The sequence below is a fragment of the Sprattus sprattus genome (genome assembly GCF_963457725.1).
Source record: "Sprattus sprattus genome assembly, chromosome: 19".
In the NCBI taxonomy this organism is placed as follows: domain Eukaryota; kingdom Metazoa; phylum Chordata; class Actinopteri; order Clupeiformes; family Clupeidae; genus Sprattus; species Sprattus sprattus.
The window spans coordinates 6592089-6617714 of record NC_137917.1 but is presented as its reverse complement, the minus strand read 5'-3'; the positions used below and the strand labels follow the sequence as shown (position 1 = coordinate 6617714).

Here is a 25626-nt window from a genome sequence, read left to right as displayed (position 1 = left end):
ACAGACTTCACCTGTCACTGTTCCTATCTCAAGGATCAAGAGGGATCAGTATGAGACTTGTACTGACAAGTAAGACTTGTACTAAAGTTTTTCATGTACATGTTTAATTTCCGTGTGTGATGATTTACTTAATGTTTCAGTGTTAAAAGTGTCTAAAATGGTCTACAAATGTATTTACAAAACTCTATGTAGCATTGTCTATTTACTGTGCATTTGTTTCCTCTGCAAGTCACAAATGATTGTGTTTGTTTAACTGCTTTAGTGTTTTATAAGTGTGTGTGTGATGTGTGTGAAGTTAATCATGTATTGAGCATAGAGGAAGCAAGTATTTTATACGTCAACAGTTTGTTCACCCTCTGACGTGATTCTTTATCACGTTTTAAATAAACATTAGCAGAATAAAGAGTAGGGGAAAGGCCCTGAATAGATGACAGTCATGAAACATTATTATATACTGGACACTGACCTGCACTAGACACAATCATACACTTTTAAAAAACGGTTTTGAACAATGGTACGATGCAAATAGATTTTACAGTGATAGATTAAAGTGTGGCTTGTTAATGTCATCCCTTTCCTAACCAGCTTCTAAACAACATCGATTCAGATCATGTTGTTGCTGTTATGATGTGACACAGCATGGTTAATAAGGGTTCAGGCTGAGGTTGCGAGGTGGGGCGTAAGGGCGTTCACGTGGGCCAATTACGTCATCGGGTTAGAGAATGTGCAGATCAGGCATCCTCACGAACACAGATCAGATGGTGGTTTGGATTATTTCCACTCTGGAGACGGGATTCAAAAGGTTGCGAATTCAGGGACCCAATATGCCAGGTTCGTGTGGACGAAAGGCAGATCCGACAACATTTCTTTCCGGTTTCAGGCAATCCAGGTTCCATGTGGATAAGCCCTAAGAACACTTTAGAGCAGTGCAGAAGTCTGCAGCAGAAAGACAAGTCACTCTGTGTCACCGGTATAAATGTTTGGACTAAAAGAAAATGAACAGAATAATGTCTGAGATTAATTGTTTTATTATTGTGTTCAATAAAAAAACAACCTTTATGTACAGGCAATCATGAGAAACTTGGAATATATTTTTTTCAGTTATGTACAATTTCACCCTTTACCAAAAGCATTTTAATTGAAAAATGCAAGAAGCACCATTACATATAAGTGTAAAAACACCCAAAGTAGCCACTGTTTTTGAATGGTAATAATTTAAAGAGATCTGAAATCCTTTCTTAAAAGCAAACAGTAATCGAGTGATTTAACCACTAAATTCAACTGGAACTTAATTTTTCCACACACATCAATAACAAACATGATGTTACAGGCTACATGTCTGGCATGTAGCCTTCATTTCCATAGGGGTTTGGGGTCCGCCTGTGGGCTAAGTATCTGATCAGCCGCTGGGTGAGTGTGTAGAGGGCAGCCAGTGGGATGAGAATGCAGGGCACGGCCGAGAGCAGCACACAGATGGAGTAAACCCACTCTGGGTACGGATGCACATCAGCCAGAGGGAAGTCAACCTGGACAATGAAGAGATTTCACTGAATGACTCGGCTCATGCGTGATCTTATAGCCTCCTGTCAAAGGTACAGCTTTTTGTCCTCAAAAAATCAACAGGGCATTTAGTGCATCAAAGGGCAGAAAAATGGTGGAAAAGGCAGAAATAATTTTGTGCGGATAAACTCTTAAGTTTCTTTTTTCATAATTTTGTGTAGGTATTTCTGGTCAAAGGGAGATATATTTTCTCAGTACAGGAAAAGTGTCTTCAAGTGAAAGTAAGACAAATCCTGGGAATATTGAGAAAATGTGCCCTTTTGCCATTTGGATTACACCATTGCTGTAAGTCTAGCAGTACTTTTGATGAATTTTGCGAAGGTAATACATCTTTTATATAACGTTGCTATGGCTTTATGGAATTATCAGTAGAGCAAAGAAAATGTCCTACATAGTCTGGGTTCCATGCGGAGTATGATGGCTTTTCCCCCGCTTCCACCACAATGTATGCCAGGAACACAACGAGCAGCATCAGTGGACTGATGACCCTCCAGGTGACCTGCCAGTAAAGGTTGGGCCTTCGACCGGTCATCCACTCAATGTCATCATTGAACCTGGCCACAAAGTAAACATGATTTTCTCTCAGCAAAAATCTAAAGGTCTCATATTTTTCTAACTTTGCTCTTTTAACATATATATTAAGTTTCCAATTTTTTTTATATTTTGCCTGTAACTTTGTGAATTATGGTTACCTGTTGATCCCATAAATGAAAACTACTGCTGTGATTTCAAAGAAGGCAATAACAAGAAGAGGGAGGGATCCCACATAGCTGTTGAAAATCTCAAGCCAATAGTTTCCTGAGCCCAGAGTGAAGATGAGGGCCACAGTGAAAGACACCATACACATCAACCCTGAATAAAAGATAACCCATTACACTAATATTTAAGACAGTTGTTATAATGTTTGCATGGATTCTCTCTCCTTGTAAGGCCTAGCATAGTTTTTTCCTTGCAGTTCTACCTGTAAAAACTTCTTTAGGCATCCATTTGGGCACCACATGTAGGTCCAGAAGAGGTGTCAAAACTCCCTCTAAATTCCCAAACATGGAGGACAAGCCCAAGCTGAAAAGCATGACAAAGAAGAGTACGGCCCACACCTGGGATCCTGGCATCTTTATCACAGCCTCGGTAAATACTATGAAAGCCAAACCCGTTCCAGAGGCACTCTGCAGGGAGAAATATTTTAAAGTTATAAAATAAGGCGTTATTTCAAATTGGATTCTGTGTGTGATGGACGGTACCTCATCAAGAAACGTTTGAAGACTGCATTTCTTCAAGTGGAGGCTCATCACTAGACTGGGATCAGTCGCATTTAAATGAGTGAGCCAGTCATCATAGTTCTCCAAAGTCATGTTCTGATCTCCAATGTTGAAAGCATTTGTCAGGGCCAGGATATTTCTGTAAATGTTAGGTTAATACACTATTAATGTTAGGTTAATACACTATTAACCTTGTTTGTTGAGTCAAACACAGACAGGCATTTCACAATTCATGCTCACAAATGGTACAAATCCATTAACTCACCCCCCAATGCATTCGTTAAAATTTTCGGTAGCCTTAAATCCCAGAATTGCAAATATAGGTATTGAGGCAAAGATTGATGTGGCACTGTTAATGCATCCAACTATGATAGCATCATGTTCACAGTTATTCCTGGAAGAAGAAATAAACCCTAAATACGTGTTCTCTTGCATTGAGTAAATAAATGAATAAACGCAAAATATATATATATATATAAAAATAATGAAATTGACAGTTACTTGTTAAGATCTGTGTAACATGCAACATCTTACTTCTGGGGATTATAGCTGGAGAATGCAATGAGTCCCCCAAAGGCTAGAGACAAGGAGAAGAAGATCTGCGTGGCAGCATCTAACCACACCTTCGGATTCTTCAGAGTCTCCCACTGCCGGGACAAAACACCTCAGCTACACGACACCCAGAAACCATCACACAAAGACGTGTATTTGGAGATTGTAAAGAACTGATGTCCACTCAATAACTGTATTTAAGGGCAAAGTTATCTTTTGAACAAAAGTGGAGGTAACACAGGCAGGTAATCAAACTTATGACCTTCAGAATTAACGTAAGACTAACATATATCCGGTGATATCTCATTTCCGGTGACGTCACATATACACCTATACATTATTTGACAGAGATGAAGTGTTAAAATGAACTACTTAGAGATGTGACCAATGACACTCACCTGAGGTGTGAAGAGGTATGTAAGGCCCAGAGAAGCCCCTGGGAGGGTGCATGCTCTGATCAGAAAGATGGTGAGCACAAGGTATGGGAAAGTGGCTGTGACATACACTGCCTAAAAATGAATACATGCACATATATGCCACTTAACTTGGATATAAAATTAATGGAGTAATGGTCCAAAAGGAATTGTACAATTTACATGAGGGCATCGACTTCAAGTTCAATGGAAGTACCATTTATTTTTGATGCCTTAATGTTAGGGATTTTTTTTAGGGAATTCCTTACTTTGCCAATGGTTTCAATGCCACGTATGAAGCACACATAGACCAGGCACCAAGCTGTAGCAAGGCATAGCACTATCCACCACTGCAGTGAGCCACTCGTCTCGATGTTCGGAGTGATGTTTAATGTCTCTCGATACCAGAAGTAATTAACTGGTGTGCTTTTCTCACACTCCGTGACATAGCCTGAATTTGGGCAAAGACAAATAGATGTACTTTAGAACATTGTAGGTTCTCTAAGTTGTGCCCGTATCAGTGTGTGTGTGTGTGGGGGGGGTGTACCTGTTCTGTTCATGTTGATTGGGCAGCTCTCCCAAGGCAGGGGGTTTTGGAATGAGTGAAAAAAGTACCACAAGATCCAGGCCAGGATGGTGTTATAGAACAAACCCACCAAAAATGAAACCGTCATTGAGGCAAGACCTGCAAAAAAAAGCATTTGTACTGAACAAAATGTCCCGATGAGTTATGTGTTTGGCCATTTGAAATAACTTTACACTTTGTGAGAAATGGAGTACAGGTGATTAGTAATTCCTTGTGCTTTCTTCAAGCGTTTAATGATCAGAGCTCACCAACTCCTCCCAGATACGGGGAAATTGAGGTCCAAACCCCGATGCTCCCTGTCCTCAGCCTCTGTCCTATGGCCAGCTCCATGTGCAGCAGGGGCAGGCCTTCGAATACCAGAGCTATCAGGTACGGGATAAGGAAAGCACCTAGAGCAAAGCACACATTTACACAGTCACAACTGATCTACTGACCTACAGTATGAAAAGTGTAAACATGCTGTGTTTAGTCTTTCTCTTCACCTGTAAATGTGATCATGAAACCATTTAAATTGTGACTGAGGATTAATGTAGGCATGATGTTTCTATAAAGGCAAAGTCAATTGTCCTCCTGCTTGTAATCTGAACATTGAATACACATAAGATAAAAAGAATGTGTGACAAAAAAGTCAGTGGAAGGTTTTTTTGATAATGTCATGTTATCAGCTGCCCTTCAAAGGACCTCAAAAATATAAACTCCATTTGCATACATAACCTATGCTACTAGTCAGTGACCAAGATATGCAGTCTTACCACAACGCCCGTAAAAACCAGTATTTTGTATAAATGCATACATTCACAGTGCAGAATGTGGAACAAACTTTTGATTTGAACTTCTAAATTTGAATTGAATGTTCAACAATGTCCTTGTACAACAATGTGCAGTGTTCTTGATATAAATGGCAATTTTCAGTGGATTAGTTTCAGGTGTGGTGAATACATTTGTGTTAAATCCTGTTTTAATGGTGTATTTTTGTCTTTGGACGAGACTTTACAAGAATATATCCCTCATGTTCCCTCATCTGACATTTAATATCATTTTGGATTTCAACCTTCTGTGTCCTTATCTGGTAGAAGTAACCTACAACATATTCAGCAGGACTGGCACGGACCTCACTACAAAGGATGTGCTACCATACACTAGATGAATCAGTTCATCATGGATGTAATTAATGATCTGATTAATCAACTTGATTTATTGAATTCAAATCCTACACACGTGCATCATGACAAAAACATTTTTAGCACATTAATGTACATTATACTAACTTAGTAGCAGATGGTAACAAATGGATACAAAAAGTTTCTAGTATCTTTGGAAGGAAACTTTTTACTCACTCAGGCCTGACTTCTATCCACCACAAAAGACTTACCTCCTCCGTATTTCTGGCACAGGTAAGGGAACCTCCAGACATTTCCCAGGCCAACAGCAAAGCCGATACAGGTCAAAAGGTACTGGACCTTGTTGTCCCATTTTGGACGTTCTCCGGTGGTTTTGGACTCCACCATCTGGATCTCATCAGACCTCACAGCATCACCCATGGCTAGGCTGGCTCAGTATACCCTCCCTTTTATTTAGCAGTTTTTAAGGTAGGAAAGAGGATGCTTTGGTCTTCGGCTTAGTCTACTCCATGTGTACTCCTAGCGTGGAGTCCCTGCCAGTTTGATGTCCTGTTGCCACCGTGCATGTTCTGGTTTTAAGGGGAAAGGAGTGGCCTCTGGATAGCAATATCTTCTGTTAGGACCAAGAGCTCAACAAAGGCCTGATATGCGCTTGAGTGCAGAAGAGTGCGATACATGTCTACGTAAGCAGTCATTTTGAGAGGCAGGACAAAGTTGTGTAGCCATTGTATTAAATTGATTTATTTTTTTCAAGTGCTTGTTGTATTTTCTCAGCATTGATGAGTAAATTGTAACTCACTGAGGAAAATGAAATACAAAAAAAGGAAAAATCATCAAAGGTTGATATGAACAAAGAACAATGATGCTTCCAATTAAGAGAATATATACTTTGTACAAGATGTAGAAATGTATGCATTTAAGTTTTTATATACATTTACACAATTCACCGATGATCTCATCTGTGGACATATAGCTACAAAATGCATTGTTGTCCTATACGACTCACAATATAATACAAATATATTACATCAATACTGATGATTTTTTTATGTGTTCTTGCACAAATTAATATAATTGTATTGACAGTTTGATAGTGCAAAGCATAGTTATAAAGCTATTCTATAGATGAAAGGGAAAATGTAAAAGGGGAAATGGTAGCGGTACCATCCAAAACAAAACTCTTTGGATCTGTCATTTTGTCATTTTATGAGTGATCAATTACATAAGATATAAACACTCCATACATTAAGAGTACAAACATTCTGATATCAAAAGAAACTTCTTAGGGATACGATAAAATCCAATGCTTATACATTTCTCTGTGAACCTAGAGATCAGACTTGTAAATATTAATTGAAATGACAATAATTCTGGAGGTGTTCTCTAAGTCTTTCATGAGTTTGTCTTTGACACGTCATCCTGCATCTGGCAAGAAACGTTGCTGACCATTTGTGTTTTGTCTTCATTTTCCTTCTTGCAACAGTGGTTTTGTATCATCTTAAAAATAGCAGCACCTGGCACACAAAGACTAGGGATGCCAGCCAAGATGAATATGATGGCATAGATCCACGCTGGGTATGGCTTCTCCTCCAGAGTGGGGAAGTTATCCTGGAAATAGAACATTTTGGTTATTGGACAGAACCAGAACAGAAACCACAGCGATGACACCATGTAGTCCCCAACCTATCCTAAAACTAGCTAAACTCCCTATAGTTCAAATTATTTATATATTATATAGCACCACAAAACATAAATCACACCATATTGACAGTGTGAAGTGTATGTAAAATGATGTAAAAATGTTTAAAAATTATTTCTGAAAACAAATTATGTTTTCATCAGTTTCTGATTCCTTACAGAGTCTGGATCCCAGGTGATGTAGGAGAGCTCCTTGGTAACGGTGGTGACAAAGTAGAAGACTAAGATCAGCAGCATGATGAGGGGGCTGATGAATCGCCATGTGACCTGCCAGAAGATGTTGGGCTTGTGGCCGATCATGAACACAAGGTCGTCATTGAACCTGGTAAGTCAAATATGATACAGTGGTGAGCAATGCTATTCCATGCATTCTTGTATAACCCTCTGATAATGAGCCACAGAAAACTCACCTGTCAATGCCGTATATGTACACCACGCCGACCATCTCACAGAAGGCAATTATGAGCAAAGGAATGGACCCCGAAAAGGTGTCAAAGAGGGCAAGCCAGTAATTTCCTGACCCTTGGACAAATATGAGGCCTACCAGGCAGCCGACGACACAGGTTAGGCCTTGGAAGAAAGGGAGCGATAGACAGGGGTATTATTTCTCACTCATTAGGTCATTGACTCAGTCATTTATTAATCTATCTATCTCATTAAGTCATTCACTCAATCAGACATTTGCTTCATATATAATACGTTTCAAGATATTTCAATCATTTTAGCTATTTAAAGATAATTCTTGAATGTTTGCAATTTTTTAACCTTACCTGTGATAGCCTCTTTGGGCCATTTCTTGGGGAAAACATTGAGATCCTGAAGCGGAACCAACACTCCCTCGATGTTGCCGAACATGGAGGACAAGCCGAGGCAGAAGAGCATGATGAAGAACAGGACGGACCACAGAGGAGACAATGGCATCTTTGTGATGGCCTCAGTGAACACAATGAAGGCCAAACCCGTCCCTTCGACTCCCTTAAAAGGAAGAGAGTGTCAAGGCTGACGTCGGACTCAAAATCATGGTTTGTTTCCGCAGCTAACCTTTACTGAACCTTTAATGTCTCATTGTCTCAAACATGAGTACTGAAAAAGCCAAGAGGAGTTCAGTACCTCACTCAGGAAAGTGTACAGATTACAGGTTTTAAGGTGGAGCGTTTGGATGACATCTGGACTTGTGCTATTGAACATCGTCACAACCTGATCATAGTTGTCCGTGGTTACATTCCCCTCAGGAAGATCAAAGGCGTTCATTAGAGCAAGAATGTTCCTGCAATTCAAAGAATGAGAAACATCTTTAAAGATTATATAATGTCTATATTAATACATCATTGCTATTATTTAATATTTCTTTAAAGTATTGTGTATATTTAGTGAGCCATGAAAAACATAGTTGCAACCACGCCAGCAGGTTTTATATTATATATTTCCAACAATGCTACTAGACACATACCCATTTAAACAGTCATCAAATCTCTCTGTTGCTCTGAAGCCGATGATGCAATAAATGACAGTAGCCGCGTAGATTGATGTGAAAGCATTGATTATGGAGATGATCACTGCGTCCTGCTCACAGTTGTTACTGTGGTAAAAGGAGACAGCATTATTTATATCCAGTGTATTACTATGTTAAGCTGAGAGTTTTTAGGAATGAGAGCACTTACTGCACTGAATTATAGCTGGAGAAAGAGATGAGCCCTCCAAAGGCTAAAGAGAAAGAGTAGAACACCTGAGCTCCTGCGTCCAGCCAAGTGGAGGGGTTTGCTAATTCATTCAACTACACACCCATCACACACACATGAAAACAAATTGACACGCACACACACACACACACACACACACACACACACACACACACACACACACACACACACACACACACACACACACACACACACACACACACACACACACACACACACACACATACAGAGAGAGAGATCCTTTTATTTCATACATTTTACACTCTGGCACAGATGCTCGCAAGTCTTTTTTTGCAAGTCCAAATCAAGTCTCAAGTCTTTGAGCTCGAGTCCAAGTCACGTCTGAAGTCTTTGGGCTCACGTCCAAGTCACGTTTCAAGTCTCTCGGTTGTAATCTGCTGCACGTCATCCAGTATTCTATGTTTAGAACACGGCGTAGCTCTTATATAAATATAATCAATAGAATCAAAGTAAAAACGTATTCTGTATTATCATCACTCATTTATCTTTTATCACATATGATATCAGCATAAAATAGTTGTTTGCATTTTTACAGGCTATTGCAAAGCAATCAAACAATACATAAAACAACGCACAATAAATGCTTTCCTTTAAAGGCACCCAGTGCAACTTTCGAGGCTTAAAAATAAACATTCAATTTCTAGTCTTTTTTACAAGTAGTAAGTTTCAATAACTCCATACCATTACATACCGACATTCAAGCAGCAAAGATGAGACGTCGTTGTGTGGTGAGAACTGATAAAAAATCGATAACAACAACAATCGCCGCCATTTTCTTTATTTTTTGTAACCTACAATAAATAAAGCAGGCTTCCAGTCAATGGAAAAATGGCTTCTCCCCACCGGCGATTGTTGTTGTTTACGATTTTCAGTTCTCACCACACAACGACGTCTCATCTTTGCTCCTTGGATGTCGATATGTAATGGTATGGAGTTATTGAAACTTACTACGTATAAAAAAGACTAGAAATTGAATGTTTATTTTTCATTGAATGTTTACATAAAGTTGCACTGGGTGCCTTTAAAGCTGTTAACATAATTTTGCCTTGTAACATTAGCATACAGCTACCATACACTTATCATAGAGGTCCTACTTACATTTGTTCTCAGTTGCATCGGTACATTTCTCAGATAAGAAGTACAATTCTCAAAACTGTTCAACCTCCACATCATCTATTCACTTGAGCGCATCGTAACAGCAATGTCTCATTCTTTTGAACATTTTGGAAATGCTTTTGCACATTCATGCAAAAGGCTATTTACAATTGCCCCCCCCCCCCCCCCCCAAAAAAAAACATCTAGGTATATATTCACTGTGTCATTGACATGCAAACGGGTAAGTTTACTGTTGATGCATGAAGTATGGTAAGTTACGGGCTCTGGCTGGATATCGATTGTGTCCTACTGTTTGTGCGAATTATTTCGAGAAACGAACTCAGTCTTTTGAAAGTGTTATGGATGACTGAGAAAAGTACCAAGGCTACTGACAAAAACTATAAAGAAGAAAGGACTAACTTGTCTGTTCTGAACAAGTGTGACCAGCAACAAACTCTCACTCATCTCTCAATATGTTCAACTTACGCCAATCTAATCAAGTTAACCTCCCTTAACTTCAAAGCTAGCAGCAATATAACGTTAGATAGCTGATGCTGAATTTAACATGTTTGCTAACTATCCATTGGCGCTAACCTTTACATTACCAAGTGATTGACCTATCTGGGTGCATTTACAGGTGCCTGATATAGTTTTATCCAGGGGCGGAGTGGCCATCGGGAGAACCGGGATTTTTCCCGGTCGGCCGGTCGGCCGGTCGGCCAATAATCTCTCGAGAACCAGCCTGCAGACCGGCCTTCCCATCTGTCGAATCGAATTCATGAGCGGCCCACCGAATTCACATGTTCGACTAATCATGGTCCCGTGAAAATCTCTAAATTCTCCGAGAGTTAAGCAATTGAGCAGTCCAACCACTATTTATACCAATATTTGTCTCTGTACATCACACCTATGGTGTGTGTCAAACTCACTCCCATTAATCCAACCTTTTGATTTTTGTTTAGCCTCCTATATTGATGTAATTCTTTTTATTTAGACGCTCCATTACTTTCATGACCACAAACATAAATTGGCCAGCGATTTAATTCGTTTTTTTGTTGAATGTAGAATTGTCGGAGCAAAGCATCATGGGAAATGCGTATCGTTCTGCCTTTATCAAGTGAACCTAGGGAGATAAATTAGCGGCTACCATGGAGAGAGAGCAGGTAAAGCGGACCTGATGGAGGGACATAAGAGAAAGGAGAAAGGAGGGGGCAAAAAGGCCAGACTGAAAAAGAGGCGGATGCTTGAGGAAAGTGCATCAAAATGCACAAGAATTACGGATTTATTCAACCAGCCGTCAACTAGATGCGAGTGAGTTGACAGGACACATTGTTGCCAATTAGCATAACATTTGAGCCAATACGGGACGCGATTTGTTCCGTATTTCCATAAATGTACATATACAAATACACTGTCACTGTCACTGTCATGTCTGTCACCCACACATCAACTCTAAATCTAACAATAATGATCAAAAGCCGCACGTTTGTTTCTGTAGTTGAAATATGCGAGGTGGAGGGGATGCGGGTTGGGCCAGTTGTGGGCACGTTTTGGGCCGGTGGTGGGCCGGTGCAGTCAGAATTGTCCCGGTGGATTTTTGTGTCCCACTCCGCCCCTGGTTTTATCTGTCAAGTCAAGTCAAGTACGACTCGAGTCCCCAACTCTACCCCTTGGCCATATTTATACACAAACAGTGCATTTCTTGTGTCTGTAATTAATTATACCCTGTACTTACATCCGGTGTAAAGAGAAACTTAATTCCATCCACAGAACCTTTAAGAGTGAGCCCTCGGATCAGAAAGATGGTGAGTACAACATAGGGGAGTGTTGAGGTGACGTACACCGCCTGGGAAAGGGTAGAGTGAGTACATACTGTAAGGGGTTTAAGTCATATTATAATCAAACCTAGCCTAATCTAACTAATCACCAAGTGCATTCTTCTCATTTCATACTGGTGTGCTGTAAACACACGAGGTTGGCTTATTTAATGTTCATATTGTCCTTAAAATGAATTGTTAACTTTAACAACTTAATGTTCACAGGATAAGAGCTGACTAATTTACTGTGTAACACTTACTTTATTGCATCAAAGATAATGCCAAAGCTTTGTTTGAAAGGCTGTAAAACTATAAAAGTAAGGCAATCCTATGCATAGTTCACATTTACAATCTCATTTCTTCACAATCTGTCCTTGGTTCCATCATTAAATGTCCTATTATTTTCTTTTTCACCATGACGTTCATATAGTGACTCACAGAGTGCCATGCTGATGGTATAACCTACCTTCCCTGTGGTTTCAATGCCCCGAATACAGCAGACGTAGAGCACAGCCCAGGCGCTCACCAGACACAACGCCATCCACCACTGCAGACCCCCCGTGTCATCAATGACAGAAGTGGTGTTGAGCGTCTGCCGATACCAAAAGTAATCCACAGGAGAGCTCCTCGCGCACTCAGACACCAGGCCTGGGATCGGTAGACAGACACGGGATAAATCCCACACAACAATGGAGAAGAGTCCAAGAAACAACTTCCATCTGTCATGGCCAGCTTGTTCAGATGACACTTTAGAAACAGCACATGGCTGAATTCATTTTGATAATTTAACTTCCCTTATGGAGTACGTAACCCACCTGTATTGTTCGCATTTACAGGACATTGGCTCCATGGCAGAGGCTCCTGAAACGAGTTGAAGAAATACCACATGATCCAGGCAATGATGCAGTTGTAGTACAGACTGATCAGGAGAGACACACACATGGACGCCAGGCCTGTGGGAAAAAACACCATGTCAGGATGTGCACAATTTTCCCTCTGACATATATCAAAATGTTCAACTTTATCCTCGAAAGAAGGCTCACCAACTCCAAGCAAGTAGGGGTGTACTGTCCTCCAGCACCCCAAGCTGCCTTTCCTAAGCCGCTGGCCAATGGCAAATTCCAGGTGCAGTAGGGGGACCCCCTCGAGGACCAGCAGGATCAGGAAAGGGATCATAAAGGCCCCTGAAAACAGTGGAAGTTTGCATCAGAGATGGATAAAAGCCCCTGTGGGGTTGGGTAGAAATTAGGTTTTAAGTCTTAGAAACCTTTAAATGTTTTACTGATACTGAAATGGCAGGATTGATGTGGTCTCGATGGCCATACTGGTCGTCTTGTTTACTCAAACATACTTGGCCATGACCCCAACCATAAAGAGATCTGCGAACATACCAGACCTTACTTAAGAAAACTGAGGGGTCACTGACAAAGACCTAGTTGGGTCTTTTAGTCGGGTGTCAAAGAGCATCATCAAAATGTTTTATTTAATTTAGCACTTTCAGACTTCACAATGAAACAGCTTTTATGTACAGTATCTCTTCAGTCAACCTTTTATAAGTGTATTGTTTGAGGGGAAATGTCTACTGAAAGCAAACCAAGCAACCTTTTGCAGAAAAATTATATATTTATTATATTAAAATGGAAATAATTTAATTAAAAAAATAATGTTTGAGTAAGAACAGTTGCTAAATGGTTACAGTTTGAAATGGGTGAAACGTGATAGTTTTTAGTTAAAATGACAACTGCAATACCCCTGATATAGTACAAAAGCAATAGCTTATGTTTCAAGGTGCTACGTGTTGTTATTCAACTTATGAAATATAACACACAGAACCAGCAACCAACAGAAAATTATAGAAAATACATGGTGGACAAATAGTAAGTAAATTAAATGAGCATTTATTTAAGTAATTTGGCAATGTGAACCATATTTTGGTATATATACTGTATGTACTTGATTTTATGTTAAAGTTGATATTTACAGAGTGGTGGTCTAATCGGGTTTACCAAGCATCATGTGCAGATGATAACATTCATATCTGCCTTTGGTCTGAGGCTGGTGTGCTGTGGAAGGCTGTGCACCCCAGCCAGGGAAAATTAAAAGTAATTTGAGATTTCTGCTTGGTTGATAACATGTGATGTATAACCACTTAGGCACATTTTATTCTTTGAATGGCATATGTTGACACAACTGATAACAGTCCAAGGGAACAGATCAAGTGTTGGGAACAGGAAAGGTTTCAGGGCTCTAGATATCTAACACCCTACACAACAGGAAAGTAGTTCTGTTTTTTCCATTTTCCCCTTGTTATCAACACAGTACTGGTGGTTACATTTTACTGTCAATTGCCCGAAAAGATTGATACTTGTGTGGTCTGCACTTTCCGCATAGAGCAAAGTCAACCTCAGCAACAGACTGACATGTCAGCCTTTTCCCCCAGCCTGGTTAATGTATGAAGAAACCAGCAAAGGTATTCACACCTACTGAGTGACCCTTACAAGGGTTCTAGTTAACCTTGAGTTGAGGGTTGAGGTAAATATATGACAAAATCAAAGCTGTTGTTGAGTTGAAGGTACAGTCGGCAGTACTACACACACACACACACGCACACACACACACACACACACACACACACACACACACACACACACACACAACACACACACATACACACATTACACACTTGTCAAATTCAGCAAACATACTGGCACTCTGTTCAGTGTGTGAGGTGTGCACTCAAAAAGCTATCCTGGCGCTGTAAATAGCAAATTAATTAACAATTAACCATTAACAATTCCAGCCAATCAACCAGATGTAATTTGATTGGCATGTTGAATTCAAATATCAATTTCCTTTTGCCAGAATTGTGGACTGCACTGCACTTTCAGTTTGAATTGCTTCGCTACAATCAAAGAGATGTTTCATAACCATAACCGTATTTAAACCATAGACATTTAAAGACTGCTCAATTAAGCAGATTAATGAATGCCTTGTACTCATGGGGGTATCCTACTCTTAACGATGGTGAAATCTCATATGCCTGCTGGAAGCATACATTACATTTGCCATCAGTGATTTGTGTAATTTACATGTTTTGCATGTTTTTAAGCTAAAAGAATGTTGTAATAATATGTATTGTCATACTTGAACCATTGACTTACAATGTTCCTGTGTTCCATGAACATTTACAATGTTGTCAAAATGTTCTCACCAAGGTGTGTCAAAATATTTGCATCAAACGTTGTGAGAACGAAAAGTGAACATTACATAATGTTATTAAATTCCTCAATGTTAACTGGGTCTCCACCCAAATTTAATACTATAATATCGGTTTCAATTGTTCAAATTGTTGGAAACTTTTCAATTCAGAGTTTAAGGAAATTTAAAGCTAAAGGTTCCTTGTGATCTCTTAGTTAAGCCTTTCATAGAGCAGACTGACACTTCAAAGTCAAGCTGTCGCCACGGATATGAGTAACAACAGAGTAACCTACCTCCTCCATGGCTCTGGCAGAGGTAGGGGAAGCGCCAGACGTTTCCCAGCCCCACACAGAAGCCCACGCAGGTTAGCATGTACTGGGCTTTGTTGTCCCATTTGGGCCTGTCCCCGGCCTCCTCCACCTCCAGCCTCTCAAGCTGCTCATGGCTCAGGATCCTGTCCTCCAGGCCTGGGTTGGGGAGCTGAAGCTTCATCCCTGAGTCCGTTGCTCCTCTGGGCTCCTTAGTGTCTGTGCAGATTGCCCTGTGTACAGCGAGCGGAAGATTGATGGCGGTACCGATGGGTGGCTGTCACAGTAGTTTCTCTGTGTGTTGTGAACATGTTACTCTTACACGAGGGAGATGAGATGACGGGAGCAAAGGACAGTATTTATAGTGAACTCCAGCACCGTCTCAACCTTGGGTTGCAGCCTCTCCCAGATGACTGGAATCTGTGCAGTCAGCTGGATGAGGAAAGCACAAGTGTGATTCCAATGAAGCTGCACTTGACAATAATTAATGCCTTATCTGTGAGTTAGGACACATAAAGTCAACCAGCTCCGTATGAAGATCCCCTCCTCAGGCTCTCTCAGATGCCAAACAGCACGGAGATAATGATCTATATGACTCTCCAGTGGAGACTTGATATCCTAACAAGGGTTCAACATTCAAAGGCAATGATGATCTTATCCTTGCACAGAAAGAGAAAAGCAGTTGTGTTCTAAAAGGTGCTTTATGCTTGGTGATATTTTCTAATGTTTGCCTAATGGGAACAAACATTGACAGAGTGACACTTGTTTCCCCTCTGTCTCATCTGTAATGTTTGACCTCCACATGGCCGGTGTGCTTTAGTGCCTCCGCAGACTTGGCTGAGGAGCAGAGAGGACGTGGCAGCCATTGCTTTAGGTTACCTACAAGAGTTCTTGTGATTTAAAAGGAATAGCTTTGTGAAGTGCCTCTCATGTCATTTTAAATACAACTGAGCCCTTAGAGAAAACAAACACTTCGACTGCAGTGGCGTACAAAAGGTTTTGAATTACAGTAACTCATTGTTTATCTTTAATTGTATAGTGGATGAGATATGGACAGCACATAAAATGTGACTGTGAGTTCCAACTTTTATATTGACTCTGGACGAGTTGCTTACTTGTTGTCTTGCTGTGCTACAATTTACAAAAATAATATTGATTAGGTGTATGCATCTGTGTGTCCAGGGCAGGTATATACAATTAAAGTTCTGTTCTTATCTTTGTTATGTTTAAAGGCACCCAGTGCAACATTAGGGCATCAAAATGGAAATATTCTGGATAAGACAATCTTCATGATATTGACATTTACTTCACCATATTAGCACATTTGCATCATTATTTGATACGTTGGGCGTTAAAAAGAGCGCTAAAACTAGCCGCAAGAGCGTAGCCCTTTATTTATTGGTGCCACCAATAAATAAAGCAGGATTCCAGTCAATGGAAAAATGGCCTCTCCCCACCGGCGATTGTTGTTGTTTATGATTTTCTATCAGTTCTCACCACACAAAGACGTCTCATCTTTGCTCCTTGAATGCCGATATGTAATGGTATGGAGTTATTGAAACTTACTACGTGTAAAAAAGACTAAAAATTGAATGTTTATTTTTCGAGTCTCAAGCCTATAAAGTTGCACTGGGTGCCTTTAAAAAATGCAAATGAGTAAAAGTGTTGAACACATTTGGAAGAGGTTTGGCAAACTATATGAAAGCAAGAATTAAGACAGGAATCAAGGAAACAAGCACAGAGAACTAATCTGAACCGTTTACAACACAATTAAATATAACATTAAATGTAACGGTATTATGCGTTAAAACCAGCCCCATATGTTGACGGTGAGCCTTAGCTGGTCACCGTTTACAACACAATTAAATATACCAGTGAATAAACCCACATTATGCGTGAACCGTTTGTATTTGCGCATGCGGACTCACATCAGGCAGCGGACTCACATTTGGCAGCGACAGGTACAATAGATTTGAAGACCTATTCAAAAACATGTACAAGTCCGGACCATCAAAAGGGCCATCAAAACCAGAGCTGTGATTTGTGACAATTTCTGCCCTCTTGTGGCTGTGATGTGAGGATGCACGAGTCAAGTCAAAAACAAAAGGCTAAGGCAAGAAACTGCATCGAGATGGTGCCTTTCTTGGTAATGTGGGTTGTATGGTGTGAGATACTTTATTATTTAAAGTGGGGTATTCTTGATGAAGAAGGAATTCAAGAGACTGCTCCTGGTTTGAAATCTGAGTTACTGCAGCCACCGTAGTTGGAGCCAAAACACTACATATTACACTCAAAACAAAAACATTAGTGGAACTTAGTACTTTGGTTATCTTCTCAACTTCCATACATGTTCCCTATGTCATGTGCTCCTCGAGCTACTTATACCCTAGAGTTGGACACACCTTCTCTTCATGTGTGGAGTTCAGTTCACACAAAGAAATGAGGGTGGCTCCATGGAAAGAAAAGTAGCAGTGTTGTAGTAGTAGTAGTAGTAGTGTTGTACCTGAAGAAAAACTTCGAATTTTGTTAACACTAGTAAGAATCTAATCTATTAATTTTGTATGTTCATGAAGAGATGCAGCAGTGGAAGTAGTCACTCAGCTGAAAAGGGACAGGAAAGAGATGAGATGAGTGAACAACTATGTGATACATTTGTGCAAATATATAGAAATTAAATAAAAACTGAATACACAAATATATAAACAGCTATTTGTCTGCTCTGTTTCTGTTCAGCCTATTACATATTCACTGTGTACATTCTGACACCTAATGTTAACAAATCGAACTAAGGGGCCCGAAGAATGTTTTCATTTACTGTTTCAAATACCCATATGAATCACAAGTTTGATCACAAATCAAATAAGCAAATAAGCCCACAAGACATTTATTTTATTGCACTGTGGAGTTCCATAGTGCCCTTTAGTTTAAGTTGGTTCATGATAGATGGATAAAACGAAATCCTTGTTGTGTTTCTTTTATATAATATAAGTTCATTATAGATTTGTATATATGCACTGGATAAATACACTTTATAAATAAAATGAAGTAGCTTATCCAATAAACATGAAGTAACGTATACAATGGCTATTACAAAGTTATTCTCTTCTTGGTCAATGGATGCCGCTGTTGCGCGAGTTTTTAGAGTGGTTGCGCTATGACTGCAGTAGCAGCTGAGTGAGAGCCGGGGTAGGGAGTCCCCAAGCCGTCTGAGTTTCTCTGCAGACCTTGTCCTGTCCCGTTTCGGCCGCAGTCTGCCTCAGCACCTTGCCTGCCCACAATGCCCTTGGATACTGGCGTGCCTCCTTCAGAGAATCTGCCGTAGAGACCCTGAATCGCGTACGAATTGCGGGGGTTTACCTTCAACACTCGGTGGAACTAGGGGCTCATGTTAGTCGCTGCCCCTCTGTTACAGTTTTTAATGTTTTAACCTATGCGCTTCTAATGTGACGGAGTACGTTGGCGGATAACTGACAGAGGAGCGATTGCAACGGCTTCAGTGGTTACCTGCTCCAACAGTGGTAGTGCGACAAAGCAAAAGATTACAGGCGGTATTTACTGACAGTGCGGACTTTTCTCCAAACATTTTTGCATGGATGTATAATGGCTACGCTTGTATGCAGGGTACAGTTCCTAGATGATACTGATCCATTTAACAGCACGAATTTTCCTGAGCCGACCAGACCGCCTCACTACACATTCAATGAGGATATTCCTCTTATTAATCAGATTGCTGGAGTTCATCGGCTTCTCAAAGCACCACAAAAGGTATGGCTTTGGAAAGATAAACTTTTATGGTACAACATTTTAGCTAGGTTAGCTTAGGTTATAATTAAGTTTGATGTATAGTAGTAATTATAATTTGCAATTTTGTCCTACTGTCCTCATGTGTTTAGACAGTCATAAATATATTGTAAAAGATGTGTGTGTGTGTGTGTGTGTGTGTGTGTGTGTGTCTGCACTTGTGGGTATCTGCAGAATCATGCGGGTGGCTGATAAAATAGACAAGCATATTTGATTTGAGATGTTTGTGCCGCATGCATTGCCAGGTGCTTCACTGTCATGGATGTTTTTCCTGAGAAGTAGTTCCCAGGTACCCACTTCACAAGTATTTGTACACATGCCTGTATATCTCTATAACTCTGAGTCAGTCACATCATGATGGAAATCTTGGTCATTTCCAAAACACAAACACACAATCATGGCGTGAGACAGTTTTAGGAAGGATGCTATTGTGGTCGTATTGGAATTTTGGGCAGCTGAGGAGCATAGCAGGAAGCTCCATACTCAAGAATCTGCAGCTGTCACTGGGTCTGTTAGTGTCTACACTTATCTGCTCATCTGTAGCCAGTCAGACCCTCCTGAACATGAAAGTCCACCTCAGTCCTTCTCTCAGATCCATACTGTATCTGTGCAGAACACGACTCTGAATCCCATGTGACATACGTAAAATAATTATCACTACAGTGTCCCTTGCCTTAACCAATGTCAGATAGCCAGACACCTCTAATTTCGTCTTGCTTTCAAGCACCCACATGGAGTGGGTATAGTCTTCCCTGGTGCTGAGGGTTATGCAGTCATTTTTCTGTGACTGTTGGCTGAAAGTGTGTGATCATGCCAAGCTTTTTTAATGTTGAAGCGTTCCTAAACAGAATTATGACTAAAGAATACCTAGGTGTTGTATGGATTGTAAATCAAGTTTTTTAGTGAGGATAGAGACAGTTTCATGATCTAAGGGTTCAAGATGATGAATAAGTAATTACTCATTCAAAGTGTTTCATGCATTTGTCTTAGATAACACAACAAAACAATAAACATGTGTAGTCAGGATGTGGAAATATGGAGGATATGGAAATGGATGCATTCATGACTGGGGAGTTTTTTCTGGCTCTTCAGTACATTCATATTTTTGTTCTTGAGTGCCAGACACCTGGCTTCATTTATCCCTGTTCTGAGTTGGTACGGAGGAGGAGCACTCTCCTTGCAGTCTCTTAGTTTGTTGCCTGTGTTCATACCTATCACTCCTTGCCATGCTACACTATGCAACCCAGCTTAGAGAAAACTGGCAAGATTGAAGTGTGTTGTAAATGAAATTTGCGTGCCGTGGCATTTAAGGGTTGAATTCACTGCACTTTGGAGGGCCTTGGATATACTATAAATAATGCAACACGCTAGTTTATATGCTGTGTTATGTATGTGATGACCAGAAGAATACTGTATGCCATTAGATTTAAGATGAACACTATAGTGAGTCAGTTTCTGAGTTTGGATATACTTTCTCATCATGTGATACATTTTGCAGTCATGGTTGTTAGAGGTTGAAGAGAGGAGAAGTGGTATTTTCCTTTAAATTGCAAATTCCAGTATGAGGAAAACAAGGTTCTATCATCCTGTTGGCTGCCAGACCTATCTTAGCTAGTTATTTACCTAGGTCTCTCTCTGTGTGGCAGTCAGGGGATAGGGATTTCTCCCCTCCTTTCAACACAGGAAGATGGAACACATGACAGCCCTGAAAATACAAACACAGGCTTCGTCGAGCCTGCACACAATTTGTCTTCAGAACCAACTGCAATTAAGCTGTAAGCAATAGCAACCACAAAGCATATGCAAAGTGCCAGTGAAGAGCAGTATGGTGCTGTGACAGGGACGCTGGGAAGCCAGCATCAGTCCTCAAGAACAGCAGGTGGGAAACTGCTGAGGAGCAAATGTGTGGTTGCCCTGTTTTTTTTCTGAGGCAGAAGGGGAGAGTTTTTCATTTGTTATGGAAAATACTTTAGGTTGTATTTTTTTCATCTGTTTACTTTCTTTGAGTGTGGAAAGGCATCAATATATAACCCTCACACGCCAACATAAAGACAAATACTCTCTCACACACACACATCCAAACACACACACACACATGCGCACACACACGTTCATTCACATTTTGGGGACTGTAGGGTATATGAACATATTTATTTTTAAAATGTTTCTTTTTAAATCAAAGATGATGTTGCATGATTGGATCGCATGACTGCAGTGTTTTCAGCATCTGTCTGAGCTGAAGTACTTGTCAAGCCCCCCTAAAACCCGCCGGCTTGCTCAGTCATGCAGGCAGCTCATTCATACTTTAGCGGCCCCCTGCCCCCTGACAAGAATACTTATGCAATAACTCCCAGTTGCTTGTTGTTAACTGAGAGAAATCTATGAGCCTCATAGTCATCTCTTGGTCCTCTTTTACACTTAGTTCCATTATTTGTGTGCAACCCTAGAGCTCTCTGAAGGTCACTTTTTTTGTTGTTTTACCTTTAGGGCCTTTTAAACGTTTTGTTTTTCTTCCTTTTGCATTATTTAGCAGAAATTACAGAGGCCTATAACGAGAAGTTATGCTAAATACTGTAAAGTATAGGCTAGCGCTCCACAGTTGTGGCTGCTCTCTGGACTGTGCTCTCACATTGTTCTGCAGGGTTGAGGTTTGTCTGTTCTGTGTGAAAGTGGCCTGCTATGCAGCTCTGGGGATGCTCATCCTCTGCCCGCTCCCTGAAGACCATGGACTCCTGTTCAAGTTAGCCAGCTGCTAACACCAGCTAATCACTCTTCAATCTTTAAAAGACGGTTTCAGAAACCTAGTATGAGGCAAATCCCAATTCTGAACAAAGGTTTTGTTGACATTTCTGGCGTATTTAAGCTACAGCTCAACGGCCAGATGTAAATGCTGACTCGTGTCTCCATCAAGGGCAATGGATGGCCCCTATTCCCCTTGAGCTGCCTCCTCTGCTCCTGCTGGCTGCTATTCTTCCTCTGTTTTCGATGTTTGACACGCATCATCATGAATGCCTCATCATGACCGCAATCATGCTTAGTAGATTCTCACATATTTGTGTTTATTCTGCTCACGGAGCCGTCGGCTGATCCAAGAGCCTTCATGGGAAGAGAGTGGGGCCCCAGGATGAGGCTGAGGATTAGATGGGGCGCTGAGCTGTGCCTCTGAGAGCCAAGGTTCCCAAAGGCTTCTTTATTTTTAGGGCCGGCCCAGCTGAGTGGCTCCACTGGCCGGTAAACCGCACTGTGGTGGGAGAGAACGAGGCCAGGCCTCTGCGTTTGCTGTGGTCAGACTTGCCGGACCTGCGACCACAGGGTCACTGGTTCAAATCCTGGGTGTGACGGTTGATTGAGCACCCACGACTGTTAATCCAGGAGCTCTACGTTTGGATTAACGGCTGTGTCTGACCTGGAAACCCCAGCTGGGACTGTAATCTAGCTCTCTTGTGCAACCACGACTAACCAAAAGTGGTGGCGTGTGTGCCTTTGTGCGTCCTGGTCTGGACTGGCATGGTTTTTGTGTTTTAACCTCATGCAGGAAACTGCACCTCTTGGATTCTCGGTAATTGCCGGTTGCTTTTACACCCCCCTGTTTTGTTTCTGTGCTGCAGTCTCTGCTTACATAGCTGGTCATCTTCTCAGCAAGCCTTAGATATTTACATGTGAATCCAACAGAAATAGGCAAACAGAAGTTTTGCACATTATGTGCTGTGCACTAAGGTATGCATTTCAGTATGGCTCTGTCAAGACCCAAGGGACACATGGATCTATATGCACATGCTTGTGTTTTCAGATGTAATCACCGGGCTAAGAAAAGAGGCTGATGTCATACCTTAAATCTGGCAAATCTCCTTTCCATCATTTCGAGAGCTTTAGAAAAATTCCTCCACATTCAAAGACATTTCACTCCAGCTCGAACTGGAGGAGAGAAACAAAGGGGGAAGGGTGTCTGTTTCCCATCCAGTGCTGGCCAATTACAGTGGAGGTGGTGTGCACCCTCCATGTCAGTTAGCAGTAATGTAAAGCACCTGGCCAACACCTTGCTGCTGGACCCTGCCCCGCTCTTTGTGGTCACTGCTGCGGGACAGATCATAAAAGTGGGGCTTTGAAAAGAGGGGGCTGTGGCCCAGCACCAGACTGCTGGCACGGGATGGGGATGGGGGGTTGGGGGTGTTAGTGGGATGGGGGGGCAGTAGCCTCTGTCGCCGATGCTTATCAGCGCCCCCCACCTAAGGCCTGGCCTAATCCCAACTACCTGCTTGTGTTCTACACATTCAAAATATCTGGGTCAACTCAACCCTTGGGTCACAGCTGGAGGCATTAAGGCCAGGAGAAAAACAACGTAGATATTTTGGATTTTTAGTTTTTTATGACTTTGTCAAGTCTATGAGAAAATTGCTGGTTAGCCGCACGCAGGATTACTAGAGGAGAGGGTATAAGTGGTACATTTATTTACGAACGTGAGCCGTAAGTCTACAGCTAATAAATGGTTCCAACCTTCCCAGCTGGAAATGTCTTTTCTCTTTTCCTTTCTGTCTCTGCTCCCTCTCCACACAATAACACCAGCCGCAGTGGAATGAGGGAACGTTCTTTTTGCCCCAACCACCCCCACCACCCCCCCATGCTTATTTTCACGTCACACCCATTCCATACCTCTCTGAGGCATGCCTGTTCACAGGCCTTAATATAGAGGGCCTAACTCTGGCACGGTTGTCTGGATTTCCTGCTGGCCAAGGCCCTGTCCTGTAATCTGGCACAGCACTTTCCCTGTCTTAATGGTGTCTCAAATAAAACGCTTGCCATCTGGTTCTCAATTTGTAAAGAGCGCGGTGCTGGTGGGTAGCGTCTCAGGTGTGCTTGTGTAAATCAGGTCCAGTCTGAGCTCTGCACTCTGGGTCCCACACTCTTTACCCATAGTCAGAGGGCTAGGAATAGGAGCGGTTTCATGGGATGAGCCCTGGATGTTGTTCTTACTGACCATATGTTTTGTCTTGGGCCTTTAAACATGACAGTCCCGGGATGCCAGTGAGCACTTAAAGACAAACGGAGTGGCTCGGGGATCAAAGAGCCTCCTCCCCTTAATGCATTTTCCAGCTAGCCAGGGTTCTCTTGTGCCCTCAAGTTTTAATTAAGTTACAATCATTTGTGGGAGGATACAGCACCACATCAAAGCGTACATATGAAAGATCAACCAGCTTTGGTGGTGGATGTCATGTATATGTTTTTATAAATGTCTGTCAACCTCAGATATATTCCTGTCGTACAACTCAGAAAAAAAGAAAAATCCATGTTGGTTTGTTTTGGTATTGCTCAAGAAGGTTTACAGTTGTTTATGGTTGTACTGCAGCAATTTAATACAACATTAATAATGTATACTACTCATCAGTCACAGTGTGTGCTAATCCTGATCATATGGAGGATAAGACTGTAGACATTTTTTTGTTTTGTTTTGTTTATTTGTTTATTGAGAGACAACCTAGGCCTAGGCCTAGGCCTAACAGCCTAATAAGGTATGCAGTATGATTACCAAATGATGACATTTTTTTTTTTTACCATTTTATAACATGTCAACAAAAGCAGAAATGCCTCATTCTGTCCTAACACACCAATAACATGCCCTAGTTATTCCCCATCCCCCCTACACTACAGCTTACCACAATCCCCTTCGCACACTAGCGCACCCTCAAACTCTCCACACCTCAGTATGGGCGATCCTCAGTGCTACCCAGAGCCCGTATCATCATCCCAGATTGCCCCACCATGGCCCCCCTCTCTGTGGCCTTTCACAGGCATCTGTCTCTCCCTCCCTCAGAGACACCATTGCACTCCATCTGTCTCCTTTGAAATGGAGTCTTAGGATTCCACTCAAACTGCATTTAACATGCTCTGGTAGGGTAATATTAGCCTGGGATCAAACCGACAGGGAACGTACCAGGTGTTTTAATAGTGAGACCAGAAATCAGCCCATGAGTGCGCATGGTTGTGGGAGTGGATGCCTTTGTAAGCTCATCCTGAAGCCTCTCATGTGCTTCATGTCCTGGAGTGAAGTGAAGCAGCTAAACTTAACAGGCGGGGAGGGCAGTAGGCGGCAGAGGGCTGGTGTAATGGGCGTGTTGACATGTGTGAGTAGGTATGTGTGTGTGCTTGTGCTTGTGTGTGTGTGTGCATGTTTGTGTGTAATTAGCGTGTTTAGGGTTTGTTACTGGCCCGGCGGTCCTGTTGATTGACAGATCTCAGGGCCGAGGCGCACTGGCAGCTCCCCAGGGTGTTTAAATCCCATCACTCGCCCCTAATTGAGTGTCAACAAACAAGAATGCCCCCAGCAGAGCCAGGCAGTGCAGACACTCCCAAGGGGAGTCTGCCGGCACGGCCCCCCCCCTTTACCGTGGCCCTCAAGGCCTGTTGAGAGAACTACCTGGTTATTTGCTCGAAATGATTTACTCTCACAGTATCAGGTGGACCCTTCGCTCGAAAAACTAATTGAAACAAGAGCAATCCAG

The 25626-nt window shown here is 41.6% G+C and overlaps 3 protein-coding genes across 4 annotated transcripts in view; 1 reads left to right on the top strand and 2 right to left on the bottom strand.

The window, feature by feature from the left end:
- Positions 1-1331: 1331 nt before the first annotated feature.
- Positions 1332-5911, bottom strand: LOC308380101 (sodium-dependent neutral amino acid transporter B(0)AT3-like; the record flags this gene model as incomplete). Its single annotated transcript, XM_080857377.1, has 12 exons — positions 1332-1526; positions 1952-2114; positions 2253-2412; positions 2522-2726; positions 2802-2958; positions 3085-3213; positions 3354-3466; positions 3770-3880; positions 4054-4235; positions 4332-4469; positions 4619-4759; positions 5743-5911. The coding sequence occupies 12 exons, from the start codon at positions 5909-5911 to the stop codon at positions 1332-1334; spliced, it is 1863 nt and encodes a 620-aa protein (XP_080713503.1).
- A 972-nt stretch (positions 5912-6883) lies between these two features.
- slc6a19b (solute carrier family 6 member 19b) lies at positions 6884-15512 on the bottom strand (the record flags this gene model as incomplete). Its single annotated transcript, XM_080857506.1, has 12 exons — positions 6884-7099; positions 7349-7511; positions 7600-7759; positions 7960-8164; positions 8300-8456; positions 8640-8768; positions 8851-8963; positions 11741-11851; positions 12289-12470; positions 12638-12775; positions 12866-13006; positions 15314-15512. The coding sequence occupies 12 exons, from the start codon at positions 15510-15512 to the stop codon at positions 6884-6886; spliced, it is 1914 nt and encodes a 637-aa protein (XP_080713632.1).
- Positions 15513-18603: 3091 nt separating this feature from the next.
- Positions 18604-25626, top strand: part of fhod3b (formin homology 2 domain containing 3b) — a 108870-nt gene continuing 101847 nt past the window's right edge. For both annotated transcript variants that reach the window (XR_013969014.1, XM_080857824.1), the window contains exon 1: positions 18604-19093. Coding sequence is in view for 1 of the 2 variants with exons in the window: in XM_080857824.1 (XP_080713950.1) it covers positions 18929-19093 (165 nt within the window). In the remaining variant the exon portion in view is untranslated. The remainder of the gene's footprint in view (positions 19094-25626) is intronic.